Source organism: Corvus hawaiiensis, chromosome 6, assembly GCF_020740725.1.
Source record: "Corvus hawaiiensis isolate bCorHaw1 chromosome 6, bCorHaw1.pri.cur, whole genome shotgun sequence".
NCBI lineage: Eukaryota > Metazoa > Chordata > Aves > Passeriformes > Corvidae > Corvus > Corvus hawaiiensis.
The window spans coordinates 23,299,200-23,317,117 of NC_063218.1; the positions used below are offsets into that span (position 1 = coordinate 23,299,200).

Genomic DNA, 17,918 nt, shown 5'->3' on the forward strand with positions numbered 1-17,918 from the left:
GAACAGGTCCGGGCTATGAATTATAACCCCATCCACGGCCGGTGCTTTGTCTCCCGCCTGTGGCCCTGGCCCCCTCCGAGGGCAGCGGATGCCCGACGCAGCCCCTTCACCGCAGCGAGGGCTGCCGTGACCGGGCGCCGCCCAGAGCTCTCGTTGCCACCTGCCTCCAGGGCCGAGGGGCATCGCCCTGACCCTGCCGCCACCGTCCTTCGGCCCGCGGGACCGCCAGTCCGGCCGCAGCCCCCCGTCCGCAGCGCGGCGCCCGAACTCCGACGCCCAGCCCCTCCCTCCCTCGGAAAGAAACCACACCAGGAAAATATTCGGGGTATTTTTAGCGGCTTTTAATGTGATTTCGCAGCTGGAAGCGGGAGGGGCCTCCCCGCGCCGCCCGGACCACCGCGAAGGGCCCGCCCGCCGCCGGCCGGTTGGCGCCAGCAGGGGGCGCCCGCGCGCCGCCGCCGGGGCGATGCGGCGGCCACGTCGGAGGGAGCGCGGGGCCGCCCCGCGCGGAGGGGCCCGGGGCGCGCGGGGCGAGCCGCACCCGGGCGCGCGCGAGGGGCGGCGGGGGGGGGTGGGGGCGGGAAGCGGCGGGGGCCGTGCGGCTGCTGGAGCCATTAGCACGGGGCTGGCGCGGTCGAAGGCCGGGCTTGCAGCTCCCTCCCCCGCTCGAGCCCCGTCCCGGGGACGTCATGGGAGGGAGGTATAAAATTTCACCGTCGGAGCCGGGGGAGCGGCAGTGTGCGCGGGCGGGCCGGTGCGGAGCGGTGTCGGTGCGCGGACCAGGGCACGGCGGCCAGCGGAACCCACGGGGGCAGCGGACGGCCCGGCGGCAGCGCTCCCGACTGGGCGAGAAGCGCCGCGGTGCCGCGCTCCCGGGCGCCGAGAGCCGGGCACCGGGCGATGTAGGGCGCGGGGCCCGGCGGGGGCATGAATGGTGCAGCGAGAGGGGCGGGCGCGGCGCTCCCCCCGCGGCGGCGGGGCGGCGCGGGCCGCTGACACGTGCGGCGGCGCGGCGCGGCGGGGCGCCCCCGGCTCCGCGGGGCGCGGGGCGGCGCATGGGGAAGGAGCGCGGCGCGGCGAGGCACGGCGCCTGCCGCTTCTCCTTGCGGAGCGCTGCCAGCTCTTCCTGGAAGTCCTGAGCCGCGCACGGCGCAGTGAGTTCATGCACCTCCTCGCCAAGCCTCAGCCTGCGGGTTCTGGGGAGGCTGCCGCCAGCACACCGCCCGGTCCCCCGCGCCTTCTCGCCGCCGCCCGGGGGTCTCTCCCGGCGGCCCCCGCCGCCGCCCCCTCGCACATGAAGATGTACGTGCAAAGGGCTCTGGTGCTGCTCTCCCTGCTGAGCTTCGCTACTGTGAGCCTCTCGCTGTCCTCCTGCACCACCTTGGACCTGGACCACATCAAGAAGAAGAGGGTAGAGGCCATCCGAGGGCAGATCCTGAGCAAGCTGCGGCTCACCAGCCCCCCGGAGACCGTGGGGCCGGCCCATGTGCCCTACCAGATCCTGGCCCTCTATAACAGCACTCGGGAGCTGCTGGAGGAGATGGAGGAGGAGAAGGAAGAGAGCTGCTCTCAGGACAACACCGAATCCGAATACTATGCCAAAGAGATTCATAAATTTGACATGATCCAGGGCCTCCCCGAGCACAGTAAGTGCGGGGCTCCCCCCGTGCCGGCCGCGGTGCCACGCCCGCGGGGCAGACTGCCCGGGATACCCTGCGCGGGGGAGGGGCGGCCAGCCGGGGCCGAGGGGCGCCGGGCCCCCACGGAAGGGGCCGCTTCCCCGGCGGGGCGGAGGCGGGCGGAAGGCGCGTCTCCTGGCCGCGCTCGGGTGCGGAGGCGAGCGGGAGCCGCGGGGCGGGGGGCGTTCGGGCTGGCGGCGGGACGGCGCGGGGCTCGGCTGGCAGCGGGGACCGTGGGTGGCGGGGTCCGGGAGCGGCTTCGGCCCAGGCCCCGGTCGTCCCCGGCGAGCCAAGCCTGTGCCTAGAAGCCCGTGCCTAGAGCCCTGGCATCGGGACGAGGCGGGGAAGGGAAGCCGTGCGGGTGGCGGGGCTAATCCTGCGCACCCGGCTGGGAGACGGCGCAGGTCTGGTGTTTGGGTGACAGCAGGTAGACGACGTCCTCCGTGCTGAAGCTTCAGCGCCTGCCGCAGAGATACAGGCAACCTGTCCGGTCCGTTCAGCACCCGCACCGGCAGTAGAGAAGGTGGAGAGGCACTTGCTGAAGAGACTGCTTCTTGGAGGACACTGACGAAGGTGTTACTCAGATAGTGTGAGCATTCAGAGAGCGAGTGGAAGACAACAGGGATGCTGAGCAGGTGTAAAACAGACAGTGATGCCAAAGGGAGCCCCAAGGGAACACAACAATTGAGGAAACGTGACAGATGTTGAGCAGGTGTGGAGCAGATAATGAGCAGGCCCAGATGTGGACACTAAACAGATTCAGGTGCAGAAGCTGAGCAGATGCAAAGACAGAGACTGAGCAGACATGAACCCAAAGCAGATTGCAGATGCTGAGCACATGTAGGCACAAGCAGTCATTTTGGTTTGTTTAGGGTTCCGTGGAATTGGAAGATTGGAATTGGAAGTCATACCACTTTCCAGGGTGTTCTCCTGTGATGTTGTGCAGTCCTGGGGACAAGATTTGAACACCAGCAGTTCTGGGGAGGAGCTGTGACTTGGTGCAGGCAGTCTCAGCATGCAGTTACTGTGCCAGATTTATGTTAATCTTGACATATGATGAGCTGGAATAAACTACAGCATGGTAATGCAACAAATTTTACTTAATCTCTGGCAGACTGCACTCCATATGGTTATATGATCAGCTCTTAGCTCAGGAGACACCAAGATCCAAGGAACAGAAAGTGCAAAGGTTACCTGTATTTCAGCATTTTTGACCTGCTGAAGTGCCGTTTGTGAAATTGTAAACATATATGAGAAAACCAAGTGTCTGCAAAATAGTACAGCCACACTATACACTGGCATTTTTGGGGGAAGGAAATGGGGAAAACATAAAGCACCACAGTGGCAAATGAAGTTAGGGGTGTGGATTTGGCTAAAATTGAGGGGAAAGTGGAATGAAGAAACAGTGCGTGAAAAGGAGTGATGAGCAGGGATTGTGGCTTTGGGAAGATTCCTGTGGAAATTAATGATCCTGTCCCATGTCCCCATTGGACACTGGGAGAGTGGGTTCAAAAGACCAAGTAGTGCTGAGATTAAATGTCTGGGAGCGGGCAGTGTAGATGCCACCACCCAGAGAAAGAGGGAACTTTGAAATTTGGTCCCACTGGGAGAGAGTAGCTCCAGACAGATTATGGTGTCAAGAGACATGCTCTTTTTGAAACCTGGGGAGTTTTATCGCTTACACCATGGCTGAATTTGGCCCCGTGTCTTTAGAAGTGGCTGGTGTTCAACTTTCCCGTGACTCTGTCACTGTGCCAGGTGGTGATCTAAGAGCATGCTCTGAGCCAAAGCCAGTCTCCTGGGGAGGGGGGGAGGAAGGGGAGGACTACTCCACTGAAGGAACTGCAGTGATGATACAGACAAGTCTGAAATGTGTGCACACTCACACAAACTGTTCTAGCTCCAGTCAAGCATCATATTGGCTCACAGAACCCATCCTTTTCAAAGATGCAAGGCCCAAACATGAGGAGAGCTGAGGAGCAAAAATAGCAGGGGGGAGAGCCAAGTTCTCCATCCCTTTTCTGAGCTGCTTGGTGAATCACAGAATGGTCTTTTCCCCTGTGACTCGGGTACGCTGCCTAAATTAAAAGGGACTTTCTTTCAGAGAGTAATGCACTTTTGACCAGCCATTCACTTCAGGGATCTTGTAAAACTCGGGTGGATCAGACTCCCTTAACCACCGACTTGGTTATGTTCAAGCTTGGGGAGCATCTGCAATGGTGCTGCAAATAGCTTTTTTTTTCTTACCTTCCTGAGGAAAAACAAATGCCATTTTCCAAGGCAGCTTGAGAGACAAGGCAATTAAAGTCATGGGTCACTACAGCCAAGCATCTATTCCCTCCAAACGTGCCACCTGCAGAGTTCCAGATGGATCAACTTTTTTCTCTAAAGTTATGTAGCTTTGGCATGAAACACCTTGGTGATTCAGGGGTATAATACAGAGTGAGGCAATACCTGCTCACGGACAGCCTGCCCTTCCTTCTCATCAAACTTGAGCTGCACAGCCATCAGCTTTCCTGGGGCTTGCCATAAACAACAGCTGTTTCTGCTGCATCAGCAGCATGTGGTGAGCTTGCACCTCACTTAGAGCAGTAGGAGGAAGGTGGAAGCTCCCAAAAGAACCTGATGTCTGTATCACATTATCCACACAAAGAGGCTACTGGTGTTATCATTGGTGCAGTGAACAGCTTTGGGCTGTCTGGACTCCACAGTAATAGCAGGGTCCAGTTGCGAGGATATGTCATACCAGACATAGTCTGGCATGGGTGCACAGGGTACCACAGATTCCCAGTCTCCAGGCGTGGTTACTGCCACTGAGAGTTGTGGACTGGGAGAACTCAAAGGAATATTGCCTCCAGGCTTTGTTCTGTGCTGGTGGTGAACAGGTCTGGATTCCAGTGTGATTAACACACCTCAGCTGGGACTAGACCAAATTCCCTGAAAAATCCCCTTGCTGCCTCTGCCTGTGACCTTGTGCAAAAAAGTACTTTGCCCCAAAGCTGTCAAGTTTCCTGAGAGTGAAACCTGTATCCTGAACCCCCTGCTATGAGAAACAGGCTCCAGCCTCACAGGGCTCAGAGTGAAACCAGAACACAGCTCCATGTCTGCATCACAGAGGGCTTGTTCCCAGGGTGCAAAGGGAACGTGAAACTTTTAGGGAAGGGAAAAGAGCTATTCCTGTTTTCACTGGGGAAGTCTCCCAAGACCAGCACCTTGATGGTGAAGTAGGTAGAAAGCAATGTGGGGACAGCAGGTGAAATACAATAGATGTAATGTCTTACCACCATGGCTGTCTAATTTAGCCAAAAACATTAAGGAGATGATAAAGCATTAGTTGTCTCTTATCAGCACTGTGCTGTAGGACCAGATTTGCAGCCTCTAAATAGATTGTCAGATAAAGCACTACTGTTGGAAACTTACTGAGCTAGACTGACCAGTGGTCTGATGCAAAAAGGCATTTCTGATGATAATTGGGACACCCCTTATGGCCAGGCAGTCAGGTCTGAAGTGAAAGGGCAGGCTGTTAACAGCACTATTAATAGGGCTAGGCGTGCAAAGCGGCTTCGGGGGCTATTGAAACACAGTATCTGCCTAGGTCTGGGACGCAGAACGTAATCAGTGTTAGACTTCAGCTAGGAAGATGTCTTTGGGCACTTAATGAGATCTTGGGTTTAATGAGAACATGAGTTTTCTGCTGGACTTTTCTGCAGCATCGAACCTTGAATTGATCACAGGGGTGGAGTCCCCACAATAGGCATTTGTGTGTGGCTGGGAGTACTCTTTGTGTTGCGGGGTTTTTGGGCTGAGTTCGTGCTTGCAGTGGGGTCTGGTCTCCTGGGATTTGTGAACAGCCACCTCTTCAATAACAGCTAGAGACTTTCATGTATGGGAATGCTGTTCTGTTCAGTAGTAGTAATGACAAAACCTCCTCCAATTAAAGCCCAATGTGAGCATCTGGTTAGCTTATTGAGTAAAATTTCAGCACCCTAAAAATACATCCTTGAAAACTGGCAGGGTCCTGCTTGCTGAAATTGAGTATAGCACAAGGGGAAGACCCTAATCTCCATTGATGAGCGTACATCAGTGTTGCTGAAATCAGATTCTGGCATGGGAGGTGAACCTCTGTGCTGAGGTGCTGTTTTATCTATCCTATCTTCAGAAGCTGTTTCTCAGGGGAGATAGTGATGGTGGGATCAGAAGAGGGGCCTGCAGGACTTCAGGAATGTAACTTGAAGGTTGTTCCAGCTAGGGCTTCTAGCTTATTTGTCACAGGCTGGAACTGTGTCTGGGAACAGGGGATAGTTTTTCTTTCTGTTTCTTTCTGTTTGTTTGTTTAGAAGCAACTTAAATATCAGCAGATATAAGAGCCTCCTGCTGCATTGGACAACAGTCAGAGGTCATCTGAGAGGCTCTGCAGGGCTGCAAACAAACCTGGACGTAGAGCTGCTGTGTCTTGTCTGCAGGAAGCTTTCATGATGCTAGAGCCTTGAAGTCTAACAAGTCAATAGGAGAGAAACAACAGCAACAACAAAGACTTACCTGAGACCAAAATGGTCCCATTGAAGAGTTATTTGCTCTTGAGGACTCTGTTTTGTACCTTATAGCTTTTACCTCCTCTCTTTTGAAGCATCTGTGAAATGGGTTTTTCTGTTCAGCAGGTACACATGGAAGCAGAAGATTGCTGTATTACTTCCTGCCCATGTGTGTGATCTCCACAGGCCCAGTACTATTAATGAATTCCTTCTGCAGGTCATGAGTGAGAACCAATTTTAAACCCCAGTTCTTTAAGCACACATTGGATAGTCACTGCCTTAAAGAGTCTTCAACACCTCGTGCTTTGTGTTTTTTGACACTGGGTGGCTTCCATTCTAGAAGGCAATGTCAAGGTTTGTAAAACCTAAGATTCAGCAGTAATGGGATCACTTCATACGTGGCTTCATGTCTCCATCATGAGCAGAATCACAGCATCCTCGCTGTTAGGAATAGGCCCCACTAACTGCAAGTAAGGTTGCCCCATTGCCTGGACTGGGGTTGTCATTTTGGATGCAGCCAACTCATGAGTATTAGCAACATCTGATGAGCAGAGTTAGAAGACATAATAATAAACATACTGTGGTTGATCTCTACTGATTCTCTGTCTTGTGGCATTAAAATAACAATGGCAGTAGTGGGAATGTTTGCAAAATGTTGCAGTGTAGACCAAATTTGAGTGAATTCTCCTGTGTTATCTTGAGCTAGATAGCCATGCTTCACAGGTGGCAAGATGTTTGAATGACAGGTCTCTACCAGAAAGCTCTTTCTCAAACAATATTTATTGGAGATTCTGCCCCTCAGAGATGTGGTTCTCAGTGTTTCTATACTTATTTCTCCTAGATGAGTTGGGCATTTGTCCAAAAGGTGTCACCTCCAATGTGTTCCGCTTTAATGTGTCGTCAGCAGAGAAGAACAGCACCAACCTATTCCGAGCTGAGTTTCGGGTGCTGCGCGTGCCCAACCCAAGCTCCAAACGCAGTGAGCAACGCATTGAGCTCTTCCAGGTGAGTATTGTTATCACCTTCCCCAGTGTCTCAGCCCAGAATAGCTTGACTCCTTAATGGTTGTCTCAACTGATACGTGCAGAGCCAGAGAAGAGAGAGAGAGAAGAAAGTGCATGCTGCAACCCAGGTTTCTTCACCTTATGCAGTGATATGGTCACCCTCCTTTCCCTTTACAGTGTGGTGCTACCCTTTTCCCACTTGGAAGGGGAGCCCCTCATCAGTGGAGCAGCTTTGACTCTTCTGTCACATCTGCATGTGTAGGACCCTTGGCAGTTTTATTCCTTTGACTGTTGCAGTACAGTTGGTGCTAATCCAATGGATAGAACTCTCTGTCATTGATTTACCAGAAAAATAGTGCTTCCTTTCAATGTTCCCTTCAGCAGAAGCTCCCCAGAAGCACAATTCAGGCCACCTGTTAATCCATGTACTTCTCTGGAGTTTTCTTTGAACCTAGGGACTCTGACAGAATAAGGTCTGGTTCTGGCTTGGAAGTGGTAATAGGCTGAACTGGACCACCTAACAATACAGTTTAGCATCCAGGTATCACACTCCCACAGGCTGATGTCTGTCCACTTTTCCGTAAGAGTGCAGCTAAAATTGTCTTTGGGTGGTAGGTCTTGAGGATGTCCTGGAATCCAGTCTCAGAGATCAGAGCAATTCTCCACCAGATGACACAACTGACAAGGAGGTGATCTCAGAGCTTCTCCATAGGTTCAGTGGTCTGTGGAGTCAACCTGGGGTCTGCAGGAAGGAACACCTTGAATGTGCTGTGATTGTTTGTCTGAAGGGAGAAGAGATGTCAGAGCAAAGGCAGAAGGTCTCCAAACCTGAACAGCCCTGGTGCGTTTTGATACAAGTTGAAGAGTGTAGGACACCTGAAAATGCCCCAGTGAGAACTCAGTAAATTGGCTTGCTGGGCAGGTGACTTGTGGCAAGATGCTGTAGTTACCACTGGTGGTTCTACTCTGAAATCCAGATCCATATTCCACAGGTGTATACAAAAACAAACCCATCCATTAAATGAATTGCCGTGAGCTTCTGCCTCTGGATGTGTGCCCCAAAACAGTTCTGAACTGAGAGAGATAGGCTGCTGAGAACATAGAAGTAAGCATTGTGTAGATCTCTGGAGTTCAAGTTGGTTGTGAAGTGTGTCCTCCTCACCTAAGCCAGGGTATTCCGGGTGTCTCACTTGCCAAGACCAACCTTCTGAATGAGTTTTTAGCAAGCTGTGGGAGAAGAAAAGACTGAAAGCTATCCCCTCCTTCTGCATGGCAGTGGCTGATTTCTTCTATTGCTCCTTCTGACACAGATCCTTCGGCCAGATGAGCACATAGCGAAGCAGCGGTACCTCAGTGGCAGGAATGTGCAGACACGGGGCTCCCCTGAGTGGCTGTCCTTCGATGTCACCGAGACCGTGCGTGAGTGGCTTCTGCACAGAGGTAGGGATCTTAGCTGGACCGGGTATTAAGGCACCCATAGAAATGGGGTCAATTTTGACAGCAATCTTTCAAAGCTGTCAATCTTTGAACTCCCCTGTTCACACAGACTACAGGTTCTTTCAGTCTGAGAACAAGCCTTCCTCCAGAGAGCTTCCTCAATGTGTGACATTTGCTAGATTCCTGGCTCTTTCCTGGAGGCCCCACCATGTAGCTCGGTGGGCTGAGTCAGAATGAGGATTCATTCTCTGGAGGAAATTCTTTACACTAAGTGCAGAAGGGACCCCTCTGCTTGTCTAAATGATCATAGAAAATGACAAATATTTTGTTTAAATTTTCATGTCTATTAGAGCAAATCTAGTAGGGGAAAAAGCAGCAAGGATCCTGGTTTATTTAGCTGTGTACAGCTTGTCAGGTATAAAGGTGAGGAAATACCAGAGGCTGACACACCTAGACAGATGGAAGCTTTAACACTGCAGAGGACATACCTCTGCCACCACTGGACAGCCCAACAGATAGTTATGGGGCAGTTCCCAGCAAGAACACTGACCCCATTCACAGCTGGAGCATACGGCATTGTGACTCACGATGGCTGGATTGGCCTCACAGATAGAAGGTGCCACTGAAGACTGGAATGCAGGTACTGGCAAGCAGCTGCTCCCTGGAAGGGTAAGCTGTGAGCTTGCAGGCTCCTCCTATTTCAAGCAATCTAAATTGTGTCCTGATGGCTGAAGTTCAGAGCTGGAACTGCAGCAAGCTCTGGGCAGGCACACTAGCTGACAAGACATCAGAGAGTATATATAGTGCTGAGGAAAAAAGGTGCTAGGTACCTTGTCAATGCCCCAGGAAGCCAGATGTTTTAATTCATGGCACAACATAAAAAAGGAGCTTTCATAAGAGTTTTATGTTCCTTTAGTCAGGCCCACACAGCATGACTGGTCCAGGAAGTTATTATGAAAGTAGACTTGCCTCTGGAAAGTCTGTGTGACTTAGACTGCTAGCACTTCAACAAAACAGGAGGTTGCAGCTGCTGAGAAAAATGCTTCCAGTGAAATTACTTGTCCATATCCAACTTGCTTATTTTCAGATTTCTCCTTCAGACACTAAGTGGAAGCCAGATAATAGGTACTGAGGATGGCAAAACTGATTTAAAAGACAACAAAAGCCAGCTTTTCAAAATACTTTTTTTCTCAGGGGAGCTCCTTGAAGCTCACAAATGCTTTTGGATGCTGAATAGCCTTAAAAAAGTAACAAGCAGCTACCCTTCTTACCTCTCCAGAATGTTCACTTTAGCAAGAGCAAGGCTTTTGGCAAAGGTGAAACTACTGGATTTTTCTTCCTATTCTTCCCAAGGCAGCTTCTGTTCCTCAACTTTGATAGCATCCCTGACTTTGAGACCAACCCACTGTCTAGGAGTTAACACAGTATCTGTAAAACTTCCTTAAAACTTCCTTATGCCAGGAGCTGTCCCAGCTGTGAAAGACTGTTTCTCACAGAGTCATCTTCTTTGCAGAGTCCAACCTTGGCCTGGAAATTAGCATACACTGTCCTTGCCATACTTTTCAGCCCAATGGGGACATCTTGGAGAATCTGCATGAAGTCCTGGAGATCAAGTTCAAAGGTGATAAAGAGCTGGGTTTGGGCAGGCCGTTGGGGAAGGGAAAGCCTCAAGCATCTAAAGAAAAAATGAGGTCTTGCTTTGTGTATTTGAGCATTTTACATTGTGTAACATTTGTCTTAAATCTGGGTTTGCATGTTCATTATATGGGTATATCCACTATATACATAGGTTACAAAAAGAAGTAAGGGCAGGCTGGGTGGGTTTGCATGAGTGTCTGCAGAAAGGAATAATTTTATATTTCAGTGTCTCTCTGGGAAGTTCAACTTGATGCCTTCTCAGATTTCCACAGAGGCTCTGCTTTCCAGTTAGGGTGACTGAAACACAAGGAAGTTAGGCATCCTGTGTGAGGTGGCTCAGAGAGTCAGTGGCTTGGCTGGCCTAAGAACTAGGAACCTCCTGGCTTGCAGCCCTGGGCAGCAGCCACTGGCCCCCACAGGCTCCATTTCTGAGGCTGTTCTCCAGAGTGCCAATTATCTGACATCTTCTTTAAACCATTCATCTTCCTGCCTGTCCTGGGACTCAAGCCAGGAGTGAGTGGGATGGATTAATGGCCCCACCAGCAGTTTGCAAATGGTAAAACAGGTGGCCCGAAACCCTCTATTTCAGGCCTGCGGCAGTCAAATTCATTAGAAATAAAGGGGTCCCTGTGAGGGAAGAAGTCCTGTAGTAAATGGACATGGTGCCTGAACCTGGTTCAAGAGCAAGCATGAGAGTGTTAAATGCATTGAAAGGTCTTGTTGCATCCTCCATTTCCATGCCGATTTCTTCTTTGTGGATCCTCTTTTTCTGAAGGCATTGACAGTGAGGATGACTATGGCCGTGGGGACTTGGGACGCCTGAAGAAGCAGAAAGATTTGCATAATCCCCACCTCATCTTGATGATGTTACCCCCACATCGACTGGAGAGCCCTGTGTTGGGAAGCCAGAGGAAGAAACGGGCCCTGGATACCAACTACTGTTTCCGGTAAGTGAGAAACCTGCTCCGATCCTATGCCTGAGGTGGGCGGGCCTGGCGAGACTCCATGCCACCGGGAAAGGCAGAGCCCTCCAAGGGGGTTGAGGGTCACCATGGTGCCAGAAGGGCCACTGGCCAGTTCAGCAGAGTTGCTGTGTGCATCTCGCAGAGCCACTGGTTCAAAGAGACCCGCAAGCGGCTTCCTGGAATGCAGGCTGGGCGGGGCCCCACAGCAGCCCCCTGCCAGTTGCTGGAGCAGCTGGGTGCTGCCTCGCGGGGGCGGTGGGAGAGCTGCCACTGCTGCCTCACTGTGCCGCTCCTGGTATTTGGCACACGCAGCCACCACATCCCACCGGCACTGCTGGTACGAGTCCTGCTCAGGAAGCTGCATCTCAGAACCACATGTAAGGCCTCCCTTTAGATTCACTGTGTTTCACTGCTGTGTTTCAGGAACCTGGAGGAGAACTGCTGTGTGCGTCCTCTGTACATTGACTTTCGACAGGACCTTGGCTGGAAATGGGTCCACGAGCCGAAGGGCTACTTTGCTAACTTCTGTTCAGGCCCTTGTCCGTACCTTCGCAGCGCAGACACCACTCACAGCACGGTACATCCAGTATATTGTCCTGCCAGGGCTTGTGGCTGTGATTCCCCCTTCCTCCCTAAGTCTGATTAATATCCAGTCTCTTCAAAGCAGCATAAGCAGCTCAGATCAGCATTTGTGAAAAACATTCCAAGGAAACTGCAGAAAAAAACCTGCCTGTGCTTTCAGGCAAATCTTGACGAGAAAGATGCTGTTGTCTCTTGGGTAAGATGTGAAACAGCAGGACTGATGGTTTTAGGGTATACCTGGTAGTGGCCATAGTATTAACTGAATTGTTCACATCAAACATCAGTTTGGTTATTACCTTCTTTGTAAATTTCTCCTGCAGTTTGCACTGGACAGAGGATTTTTCTACACTCTCTGCCAGGTTGTCATGAAAAACTGTTGTGCAATGGCATGTGCCTACTGCTCCTAAAGGGGCAGCTATAACTTAAAAGTGTAGGGAAATCCATGTCCATTTCCAGAAGTGAACATACCCATTCTGTAAGATCTCCTTTCTCACAGCTGCATAAATCCTACCTGACTACAGCAGGGAGGAAATTACTAGGCAGTGAGATTTTTGAGTGAAAACTTGGCAGAAAGCAAATATCTTTAGGTAACTTAGGCATAACCTCTGGTGAGTCTTTGGGAAGAATACAGTCTAAGCCTGGCTAGAGTGGAAGGAAATAAAAGTAATAGAATAGCACAGGCATGGGAAAAGTATCAAGAGGAGAAGACAGATAAAGGATCAGACAGTCCACTGCTGAAGCAGGAAGAGGCGGAGGAAAATCCTGTGCTTCTGCCCACAGAAGACAAAAGGCAGCAATCCAGATAATGTAACAGCTCACTACCAAATTAACTTCAGATTTCACTAAAAAAGTTAGTGGGAAAAGCAGATTCAGCTGAAGAATAAATAACTTGGTAAAGATAATATTTCAGAAAAGATGCTAACATTTTCTTGACAGCTTGAGAGTCTGCATAGGAGTAAGGTTCACTGAAGCTCAAGGACTAATATCAGTGCGAACAGCTGATCTGTGGGAATGAAGAAGTGAACAGATGCTGGGCAGTAAGCACAAGACAAAGCAAGGGAATGAACAGCTTTGAAAGAGTAATGGGCATGTAGCTTTACCATCTGGTTGTCCTGAGAAGCTCTCTAGAAGGTAACTGGACTGAATCAGTGTGAGAGAAAGGAGACTTTAGAATGACTCCTAATGATCGTAAGCAAGAAAGGAAATGAGCAAGCGTTAAGGTCATAGAAGAAAACTTTAGAACAATACAGCTGCTGACAGCTTGCCAGCACTGCTTAGGAAAGACCTGACAAAAAGAAGACTTCTCTCCTGTCTAACTTGCTGTTGAGTAGTGGCCCCAGAGCACATGATACCCTGTGGTACAGCCAGGGGTACTTTGCTTAGGATCCCAGAGAGTTTGTACCACAACAACTGTGATTACATGGATCTGGATGATAGAACAGGATGTATCCTTAGCACCTCTTATCCCCAAAGACTATAGTTAAAATACAATGTGCCAGACCCTGTCATTTATACCAGATAAGCACTAAAGAGACCACAGTAGTGCAGGTGAGATCATGCTCACTGCTGAGAAGTGGTCACCTCTGGCAAGAAATGTGGCAACTGTTCTGTAGTGGTTACGTGGCTGCAGTGTATAGTCATCTGTGGGCTCGGGCCAGCTGGGAGGAAGAATCCAGTGGGGTCCCACAGGACACTGTCCTGGCTCCAGTATTATAGTGTAATGACTTGGAGGATGGAGTGAAGGGAGAAGGCATCAGACAGTTCAAAGCAGGGAGGGAATTGTGGATACTTGAGAGGACTGGCATCCATCCAGTGCTATCTGGAGATGTTGGTTGAAATAAGCAGCACTGATATTCTTTCTTCTGGTTTCTTTAATAGAATCCAAGACAGCATGGCCTCAGGCTGGTTACACCCAACCTTGTTAAAAGCAAAAATTGTGACACACTGCTGTACCAAATTAGAGATGAAAAGAGACAACTACTTGCACTCCTTCAACCCTTAGGCATCAGTCACAGAGAGCAAGGGTATTACAATTAGAAAAAAACCCCAAAAAACTCCTAAGAGTCAGGCCAGGACAGGTGAGACCATTTAGAAGCAGGCCATGATCAGGAAGTGATAGGGGAGTATTACTCACCTCAGGGAAATACCCTCTGATGAGCACAGTGCAAACACCTAGAGACTTGTTGACTTGGCAGCCCCTTCCTGTCCTCAACCAACTTAAATGTATTCCTGACCTTGTAACGACATTTACTTTGTTCCTGCAGGTGCTGGGTTTATATAACACGCTGAACCCTGAGGCATCTGCTTCGCCCTGCTGTGTTCCCCAGGACCTGGAGCCACTCACTATCTTGTACTATGTCGGGAGGACCCCCAAAGTGGAGCAGCTCTCCAACATGGTGGTGAAATCCTGCAAGTGCAGCTGAAAGGCCCCCTGGCCCACCCAAAGCCAAGAAAAAAAACTGTCAGCACCCACTCTCCTGCTCCCAGGCTAACACAAAGAGAACTGGGGGTCAGAGACTACGCATGCTGAGGGCCAAGTGCCAAACTTTGAGAATCTGGCAGCCCTTGGGGATTTCTTCTGGAACACTCCTTGGTCGTCTTGGCAGTGTAATGTTCCTTTTGGGAGTTACTGTGGTGACACAAAGGCCACACTCTCCAAAATGTCTGGACAGTTGGTGTGGAAGAAAAGGATAATGTGGAAGAACTGCTGTGTATTTGAATGCTGGGTGGTTGAGATGGGAAAGCAAGAGAATGAGAAAGCAGGTGAAAGGGGGAATGGAAAAGCGGAGATGTTTTCTATTCTTGCTTTAGCTATCTTAAGACCTCAGCCCTCCCTCCCCATTAGCCTGAAGTATTAAAGGTTTTCCCTGTAGGAGGAATTTTTGAAAGTTTCCTTAGAGAAGGAAAATGCACCAAGCAGGGAAGCTGCTAAGAGAAGAAATGCTCAGAGACACACTTAGACTTTTGCTCCTCAAAGCTGTGCTCCAGGAGTCCTGCAGCTGAAACTGTGTCTGCCAAACCTCTTAAGTTCAGTTGACAGATCCTGGCTATTGGTTTCCAAATGCAAACTGCAAGGCTCCCAGTCAGCCTACCAAGGGTGGGCAAATACAAAGAAAGAGGGTGCTGAGTCCATTTGCAGAGGGACTGATGTCTCCATTCAGCTCTTTTACCTTCCTGGAGTTTGTAAGAGAGAGTTTTGGGGTCAGGGCAGGAGCATCTGTGGGTACCTGAATATTGGGCCTATTCATTTGTGATCTGACACACCCTGAGGACCTCTGGGCTCTTGTGGTTTGTGAGGCGCCTTGGGGTGTTCTGCACCTGTTCTGCATGATGACCTGAACTTGGTCTCACCTGCCAAGACTTAAAAAATAGTAATCTCAAAAACTTTGTAAAAAATAAATATTTGGGGGGTGGGGGGAGATGCTAATTTTTTCACAAGCAAGTTGTTTGTTGGAGGGTTAGATGATTTGCTGGTTTTAAACTGCTACTGCTGTGGCATACTCAGTCTAAAATTTTTACCCTTTCCAAAATGTTTCTTAAAAAGAACAGATAGAATTTAGGTCAGCAAGAAAATCCTAAAATGGAAATTTCTTACTAACCTCAAACTGTAGCCAGTGTATATGTGCCCTATCCCAGCCTAGTTCTTCAGACATGTACATCACTGCTGGCATCTGCTTTTGACAGATTCATATAAAGCTCCCCTCAAACATAAAACACTTTCAACAATACTGTTTAAATATCCAAGGCAATGCAGTTGCCGCAGCTGACAAATGTCGTATGTCCATCTGAAGATATACATGGTCTGCCAGTACAGACCTGTACATACAGGTAAATAACACACCCTTCCTCTCATGTACTGATTTGATGCTCATAAAAAAGATTACAGATGCTGCCCAGGCAAAAAATCAATGTAGTCTTTTAAATGGGCTTTTGCAGCCATAGATACTCCCAGAGGTAAAAATCTCTGGTGCTGAATGCCATGAGACTCAGAGGTTGTCTCTGACTTCCCGAAACACAGTTACTTAAAAGTCATGTTCTAGAGACCACAAAGGTTCCTCCCTGTCTCCTCCCAGTTCCTGGTCCCCAGCAACTGAGTGTAAAATGACACCTAGCTGGTTAATCGCTTGCAGCCAGGGCTCTCCACGGTCAGCTCAGAATCCAGCTCTTCCATCAAGCCCTTCACAACAGTGGCTGCTTCCCTATACCCTATGTGAGGCTGCCAAACCATGTAAACTCAAATGCCTTAATAAACCATAAACAGCCCTTCCTGCACCATCACCAACTGGATAAGGGTTAGCAAGGGTGGGTCAGTGGAAGCAGCCTGCCAAGCTGTGTGACATTTTGGCCAGGGCACACCCCAGTGCTTTTATCCTTTTCATCTGTCTGGGGCTCCCTGACCTGTGTCATAGGTGTGATGATGAAAGGTGCACCTCTGATCAGTCCTGCAGCACTACAGTTTTGCTGTGCTCTGTGCAGCTCTCCATGCCCATGCTTCCCTGCTGCCTGCCCAGGGAGGGAGCAAATAAATGCCTTATGACTACACTACCATGCTGATAGGCCAGAAATTTACTAGCTACAAGAGAGTGTGTGTGTGTGTGTGAGAAATCCAGATGCCTATTAGCATATAGGAATTCTCTCTGATCTCCTTTTAGTAGCAGCCCTAAGGGAGGTTTTGGTTTACAAGCTGCAGTCTGTTCTTTGGTCATTGTTCCTCCTGAGCCCTGGGCTGGCTTTGCTCCCCATCCAACTGAAGAGCTTCCTTGCTAATAAAGGGGGGAAGCAAAGAGGGGGAGCTGCAAAGGGTTGAACTAGAACACTTGCACACTCAAAGTCCTGTGTGGCACTTGGAGCACATCGGAACCACCCACGGATTAACCCTTGAGATGGGACTGTCTTACTAACCCTTGTTCACTGATGCTCCTCAGTGACAGGAAGGCATGGCAGAAAGACCAAGCCTTTTGCCTCTAGGCAAAGGAGACAAAATGGCAATGGAAAATCAGGGATGAAGAGTCCTGGGGTAGCCAACCAGTACGGACACAGGTTCACTCTTGGGTACAGTAATTTCTGAAATCAGACACATTTCAGTTACTGCTTTTCTGTTCAGCCTTCCATTTTCCTAGCAACATTTGAGAATTAGATTTGTGAGACAGGCTCTGAATTCATTTTCTTAAAGTAACTTTTCTAGGGGTATTTTAGCTGTAATTCAGCAACAAACTATACTAGCTACATGCGGTTTAGTAACAGATTGAATACACTCCTGGGTGAAAGTATACCAAAATAACTCAGGACACTTGTGTGAGAAGGCAGAGGGCAGTTACTATGCTGTTACTAGCTTGCAAATTGAAGAAGACAATGGGAAAGAAAAAGTGGGATCTTCATTGCCAACACTGAATACAGCTCTCAACAGTTCCCTTTTGTTATTTTCAGAAACAAACAAAAGCTGATGAAAACAATCCCAGCACAGTTTGTCTCTTTAACAAAGATCAATGGTTAGAAAGAGTGAAAAAAACCTATTCTGTAGTGCCATAAGGCAGATCCTACACAGATGATCAACCAACCATCTGTGCAGTCCCCGTTTCTCTGTGGCAAACTATTATAGCATGCAAAAGGTCTAGACCTAAACTTGAACACCTTATTTTTCAGGCTGTAGTGCACTGTAGAGCTCTGAAAAGAACACTGCTTCGGTGAGTACAGAACGTACACTTACACCTCAGCAAAGAGTAGTCTTGGCAGACTAAATGAGTCTTTGTTCCCTGGGCTTTGAATTGGATGGTCTCTAGCTATCTCACTGCCCTTACGTAAAGCACATCCCTGTTACCTGTTACCCTGTGTGGCCTGGGATATGCTGCTTGGTGTTTCACCTTTCCATAACCAATAGACATCAAAACACTCAGTCAGAAAGATGGACTGTGCCCCAAAGTGATAAAAGACAAATGTACCTGTCCACTCCTCTGGCAACATCACAGCTCTGTTCTGCTGGGTCCTGCGATGTCTTATGTCTCTCTGTTGTAGATATCAAATTTTCATTTTCTCAGTTCACAGATCCTTTTCTTATCTTTCTGTGCTGATCTGAAGCTTTCC

General features: G+C 49.7%; 1 protein-coding gene across 1 annotated transcript; it reads left to right on the plus strand.

The window, feature by feature from the left end:
* The first annotated feature begins 1,035 nt into the window (after window positions 1–1,035).
* TGFB3 (transforming growth factor beta 3) lies at window positions 1,036–17,063 on the plus strand. The gene is made up of 7 exons (XM_048307109.1): window positions 1,036–1,646; window positions 7,053–7,216; window positions 8,526–8,655; window positions 10,166–10,273; window positions 11,066–11,237; window positions 11,679–11,832; window positions 14,102–17,063. The coding sequence occupies exons 1-7, from the start codon at window positions 1,163–1,165 to the stop codon at window positions 14,258–14,260; spliced, it is 1,371 nt and encodes a 456-aa protein (XP_048163066.1). The 5' UTR covers window positions 1,036–1,162; the 3' UTR covers window positions 14,261–17,063.
* The last annotated feature ends 855 nt before the right edge of the window (window positions 17,064–17,918 follow it).

Bases quoted from the DNA above. Each gene is read 5' to 3' on its own strand.
- TGFB3 (XM_048307109.1), top strand. From the start codon at position 1,163: ATGCACCTCCTCGCCAAGCCTCAGCCTGCGGGTTCTGGGGAGGCTGCC. The intron at 1,647-7,052 runs GTAAGTGCGGGG...TATTTCTCCTAG, and splicing joins CCAGGGCCTCCCCGAGCACA to ATGAGTTGGGCATTTGTCCA. The intron at 8,656-10,165 runs GTAGGGATCTTA...TCTTCTTTGCAG, and splicing joins TGAGTGGCTTCTGCACAGAG to AGTCCAACCTTGGCCTGGAA.